The 6,392-nt window shown below is 39.4% G+C and overlaps 1 protein-coding gene across 1 annotated transcript; it reads left to right on the top strand.

Moving 5' to 3' along the window:
- The first annotated feature begins 521 nt into the window (after window positions 1–521).
- On the top strand, window positions 522–4,688 carry LOC138970204 (sodium-dependent glucose transporter 1-like). The gene is made up of 3 exons (XM_070342697.1): window positions 522–1,239; window positions 2,973–3,258; window positions 4,681–4,688. Exons 1-3 carry the CDS (start codon window positions 1,099–1,101, stop codon window positions 4,686–4,688), a joined length of 435 nt encoding a protein of 144 aa, XP_070198798.1. The 5' UTR covers window positions 522–1,098.
- The last annotated feature ends 1,704 nt before the right edge of the window (window positions 4,689–6,392 follow it).

Below are 6,392 nucleotides of genomic sequence, written 5' to 3'. Positions count from 1 at the left end.
ACATTGCGCGTGTGTAACTTCACAACGAAGGGGTTAATTTGTCCAGTACTTTAAGTTTAAGAAATAATTGTTATGGTCATATTTGTTGTGCAAAAACTTCGACCATTTTACACAGTTTTGAATGTTTATTTATTTATTTTATTTATTTATTTATTTATTAAGGAGATTTCTATAGCGCATAACGAAAAGCACTATGCGCTTTACAATATCACTAAGTATAAGCACACGCAAACATACTCTGATTAAATAGAACTTAGTTTAGCAAGACATACTAGGAAATTCATTAGCTCGCCACAAATTTCACTAGCCCGGTTCATATACCACACACTAGAATTGTGACGGTCATGAACACACAAAGTAGCAGTGATACGAGACAACCAGGTTGTGGCCAGCAATGAACACATGTATGCAGGTAAAGGTAGGATGTCAGCTTGGCTTCTGCCAAATTAACTTCACATTAAATGCTCCTCAGCCAATTTCAAGAGGTACAATTATCAAGAGGGAGAAAAACATGTCAAGATCTTACTATTAAAGCAGATTTGTGATGAAATTTGATAGATTTTAACCCAAAATTGTAGAGATGGTCAAAGGTATATATATATATACATATCACCATGCGTCAACTGAAGTTAATGGTGGTTGGGGGCATGTAAGATCATGTGCTTGTGGTGAGACAGTTTGACTAGTACTAGTTAGTAGGACATTGTTGATGATGACGAATAAGACAATGCTTTGTTAATGTTAAAATGTGTTCATCAAACATTGCTGTGGAGTAAGATTAAGATCTTCAGAGGTTGAGTGCGTCTCAACATGTGTACCTAATTTGACAAGTGACACATTTTATTAGTCTGATCTTATGTTTTATCTCTCATGCTTCTATTTAAAAGTAAGACAGGCTTATAATAATGTTCACTTTTCTTTGCAGAAGCTTGTTACTTGAACCCACAGAGCTCTAAGCATCCTGTCCAGAGAAGATGCCTGAAAGTTGCAGCATTCTTTTGCAATGATTCTTGGAAGTTGGATACACAAGTCAGAGAACGGGTCACTCTAACTGGAGCTTAGCGTCTAAGCTGGCATATCTTCACAAAACCAACAAAAATGATGCGTGAAGAGGAAGAGGAGGAAACTCTCTTTGACCAAGAAGGGTTGCTAGGCAGCGGCCGGAAGTCAACATGGGACTTGGAATGGGTGAAACGCTTCACCAAGACACTGGCTCTCTCGCTGGCTTTCTTTGCTCTGGTGAGTGCCAAATATAACAGTCAATCTTCTCCACAATGACCCCCCCAGGGATTGACCAAAGGAGGTCGTTATAGGCAGGCGGGGGCCGACGGCCACAGTGGCTTAGTGGATAAGACATCGGCCTCTTGATCGGAAGGTTGTGAGTTTAAATCCAAGTCGCTACCGCCTGGTTGGTTAAAGGTGGAGATTTTTCTGATCTCCCAGGTCATCTCATGTGCAGACCTACTAGTGCCTTATCCCCCTCCGTGTGTTCATGCAAGCACAAGACCAAGTGCGCACGGAAAAGACCCTGCAATCCATGTCAGAGTTCGGTGGGTTATGGAAACACAAATATATCCAGCATGCTTCCTCCGAAAGCGGCGTATGGCTGCCTGAATGGCGGGGTAAAATTGGTCATACACGTAAAAACCCACTCGTGTAAAAATATGAGTGAACGTGGGAGTTTCAGCCCATGAACGAATAATAATAAGAAAAAGCAGAATAGACAGGCGGTCGCTGTTGAAAAGTTAATTGAATAGAAAAAACACCTTATCAGGGATCGTTTGGGGTAGTCGTTGTGGGCAGGTGGTCGTCATCAAACAGTGATTGCAAAGGCTGGTTCACCTGTACTTTTGTTTTAAGTGTGTGTGTACCATTAACCTGTTGGCTGCCAGCAAATCTTTGCACATGTGTACACAAAGCATTCCCTGTATTTACGTGAATTGACAACTTTTAGTGTGCCCTTGATGTATAAATGAATTCACCATACACGCATACATTGGTTGTTTGTTGTTTTTCTGCTTCATCTTTGTTGTATATATATATTGAATGGTTTATTGCCCGCAAAAGCAAGTTATCCATGACGTCAGCTGACATTCTTTGTACTATGTCACAGTACTTTTGATACATTCACCAGTCTTTCTTTTAATATACAGTGGACGCCGCTTAATAAAACCGCGGTTAATAGAGCCAGCCGCTTATAAAAGCCGATTTCAGACGGTCCGGATTTATCACTATATCTTATGTATTAGAAAAAGCCGGTTAATAAAACCAACCCGCCGCTTATTAAAGCCAGTTTTCTCAGAGAAATCACGTAGTTTGTGACTAAAACTCACATTATCTTGTGGAAGACGACCAACAAACAAACACTCATAAAATCGTTCTTCTCTGCCGAGTAATGATTCGTGACGGTGACAGTGAAATTATTGATGTACCGAAGTGATCAAAGTACACGTACATGTACATATTTAAAACAAAAGTTCAACATCCTTCGTGAAGTTTTGTTTAGATTCAAACCAGTGTAAATGACGAAAGAAAGTGACTGAGTGACGTAAGCAAAAGAGAAGATTTTTTTTTTCTTTCGAAAATGACGTATTCCTGGACTGCCGGTTAATAAATCCGCCGCTTATTAAAGCCATTTTTCGTCGGTCCAGAAGTGGCTTTATTAAGCGGCGACCACTGTATATTGAAAGTTATGAATTCATGTACTTACCCTACTCAAAAGTCTACTCTCTGTAAGATCTGATACACAAAGGGAAGTAAGCGCTCTTAGTGCATACGACATGAGTAATAGAGTAAGTGAGGGTTATTCAAAACCTTGCTCCTGGCATTGAAATGAACAAGCAACTTTTATCCTCAAATTACTTCCCTTTAGTTATCAGATCTCTAAACAGCGCTCTGCCTCATTTGTTTAAGATACTCTCTGTAAGTGTAGCACACAATGTATGTATTTCAACCTACTGTCTGTAACGCAGGGTCTATGCGTCTCCATCCCTGGCGCTACCTTACTGGATCTGGAGGAGCGCACACACACCACAACGGAACACATCTCCTTCATCTTCACGGGGCGCTCTCTGGGCTATCTCTTGGGGTCAGTTGTGGGCGGAGTGCTCTTCGACTACTTTGACCAGCAGATCCTGCTCTTCTACACCCTGGTGTTGACCGGAATCGCCACCATTGCCGTCCCCTGGTGCACCGCTCTGGTGGCGCTGGCCTCCATGATTGCCGTGCAGGGTCTGGCACTGGGCGTGCTTGATACAGGTCTGTTTCTTCTTCTTCTTCGTTTATGGGCTGAAACTCCCACATTCACGCATGCTTTTGCACGAGTGGGTTTTTACGTGTATGACAGTTTTTACCCCGCCCTTCAGGCAGCCATACGCCGCTTTCGGGGGAATGTCTATGTCAATTTAGGGTGTACAGGTGAACCCCCATTTTAAGACCTCCCGCCCCTCCACCCCCATCCCCTGTTTAAGACTTTCTCCCTTTTAAAACCTTGATTTTTGTAATAGATTTTCTGTTGACAAACTTGTTGTGTTCTTGCATACAACAAAGTGTAAGACGATGACACAGCTCGTGTGTTCAAGTGGATCTTTTATTCCCGGTCTACATGTGTTCTCCTCATTTAACAATGGCCGCTATCTTCTTGGTTCTTTCGAGATCATACGAGATTGATTAACATGGATCTGGAAGTGGACTAGCATGGACACAACATTCCTCCCAAACTTTATAGAAAACCCAAACTACTGTATTTAAAATCAAATGCATAAGCCTATCCGAAGGATTATTTAAATCCTTCAACTTGCTGAAATTCCCTTTTTTTTATCATCTCAAGACTTTAGCACATTTTATGTTCATCATTTGCATAATTAATAATCACAAAATGTGGTCAACAAATGTGTATTATTTTGCATCATGACATAATATCAGCAGAGTGTATCTCACTGTTAGTGTTATTATTTCTTCCATTTTCCTCTCTCCACCATGGGAAGAATATTCTGTGTGGGGAGTTCGAATAAACTTCACTCTGAACACAATAATACATGTATATATCTCGTAAACGTGTGTGTGTGTGTGTGTGTGTGTGTGTGTGTGTGTGTGTGTGTGTGTGTGTGTGTGTGTGTGTGAGGAAACAAAACAATGCAAATCTGCAAATTAAGAGTTCCATGAAATAGAGTTTGTTTTTCACGTTCATGGGAGTGGCATAACAAACAGCACCAAAATATAACACAATCTCACACATAAAAGTTTCAAGTTTCAAGTTTTTTATTAGTCCATAACCCCTGGGGGCATTTTGAACAATAAATACAATCAATACAATCATGATATATATATGCTAATATAATAAATAAATAAAAATTAAAAAGATTATGAAAAACTGTTACAGATTCTATTAATAAAGTCCAAAATATTCTTTAGCAATTTCTTTTTGTTAGTAGCAAACAACTTTTTAAATTTAAGTGCATTAGGTTTTTTCCAATAGTAAGGTGGTAACAACTCAGCTCTTTCTTCTTTGAAAAAATCACAGACAAATAAATAATGGAATTCATCACCTATGTCTTGTGATACACATTTGGTGCAAGTTCTTTCTGACCTCGGGATGTTAAGGTAACGTTCTTTCTGTACAGGCAAATTGTTGTTTAATGTTCTGAACTTCATCATTGCAACACATTGCTGATATGGCAGGTGTGTGACATAGTCTTCACATGCAAAAATATCTTTAAACATTCGATAATTCCAAAACATATTTTTTGTTCCAATTTCTGTAAACCATTTATGGATATACTGGTCATACAAGCTTCTTTTTACTTTCTGTTTAAACCATGCGCTTGAATATTGAACATTTTCTTGAGAAGTCCAAAGGCCAGGGAGACCAATTTCATTTAAGGTTTTTTCAATAAAACATAAATAATCAGATTCAATCATCTTGTTGATATACAATTTATAAGTAAAGCAGTACACAATACTAGAAAATTTATTTTTATGAATAGGACTAATCAGTTTATACCAATAGCAAAGCATTCTACATTTCATATTAACATCTAGTGGATATCTTCCAAGTTCACCAAATATCATAGCATTTGGAGTTGATTTTTTTAGTTTGAAAACAATTTTATAAAAACGTAATTGAAGTTTAGTAGCAAGTTCGCAGGAACCAAAACCCCAAACCTCACATCCATATAGTAAGATTGGAGCAATCATTTTATCGAACAGGTCAACTTGTATGTCCACAGGCAGTGACAATTGTCTACACGTACGCAAAAGAACAAACATTGCCCTTGAGGCACGATCATATAGATTCTTCTGTGCGACTGAAAATTTATTATTATAATTAATTTTAAGGCCCAAGTACATTACATCAAACACTACTTCGATTGAATTGCCATTATACGTAAACAATGGTTTATTTCTAATTTTACCTCTGGAAAAAACTATAACTTTCGTTTTGTTTACGTTAATATTTAGACGCCATTTTAAACAGTATTCGTGCATTTTGTTTAGACATTCTTGCAGGTTTTTTTCAGACTCTGAGCAGATCACAGTATCATCCGCATACAGTAATAAAAACATTTGAAACAAAGCATTTACATCAGTATCTTCCATTCCAACCACAATAGCCTCCCTTGACATAGTTTGTAAACCATTACTGTTTTCCAACAAAAAAGGCTTTAGATCATTTAGAAATAGAGCAAAAAACAGCGGTGACAAGTTTTCCCCTTGTCTAACTCCACACAAACTGGGAAAATATCCAGAGCACTCACTATTAACTTTAACGCAAGACTTAGCATTTTCGTACATATTTCTTACAGTTTTTAAAAACTTCCCATTAACATCAGAACTAACTAATTTCTCCCATAAAAATGCACGGTGAACTTTATCAAACGCTTTTTCATAGAAAGAACACGCAAGACTTGCTAACGTTGTCCAGATCAGGTGAGCCTTATGGGCCTTTCTCAGACCTGATCCAGCTTCTAATATTCAAATCAAACAGGTGAACCTTATGGGCCTTGCTCAGACCTGAGTGATATCTACACAGACTTTCTTATCACTTTCTGGAGATAGGCAGGCGATGTCGCATAATCAGGGTGACTGGGCCTGTGAGCACTTCGATAGTCAATGCCTTATCTCTCATAATCTTCCAAGTATGTTGGAGCATGGCGTTGACGTTGGGGCCGAACAGGCGGAGAGGCATCGGGACGATCAGGTTGAGCAGGGGTCATGGCCGGCTGACTGTGCCTCGGCGACGTGTTGGGTACCCGTGCAGTAGTTGGAGTGTGGAACATGGCAGTAGGTCTCCTGGGTGAGTGTGCAGGTGAGACTGGTCGATTGGTCGGACTATTGGGCTGCACCGGCAATTTTCTGGTCTGTGAAGTATAGGGGAATGCCTGAGCTTCAGC

The sequence above is a fragment of the Littorina saxatilis genome, linkage group LG7, assembly GCF_037325665.1.
Source record: "Littorina saxatilis isolate snail1 linkage group LG7, US_GU_Lsax_2.0, whole genome shotgun sequence".
Lineage (NCBI taxonomy): Eukaryota > Metazoa > Mollusca > Gastropoda > Littorinimorpha > Littorinidae > Littorina > Littorina saxatilis.
The sequence above is the reverse complement of the archived record's forward strand: the minus strand, read 5'-3'. Positions and strand labels throughout refer to the sequence as shown.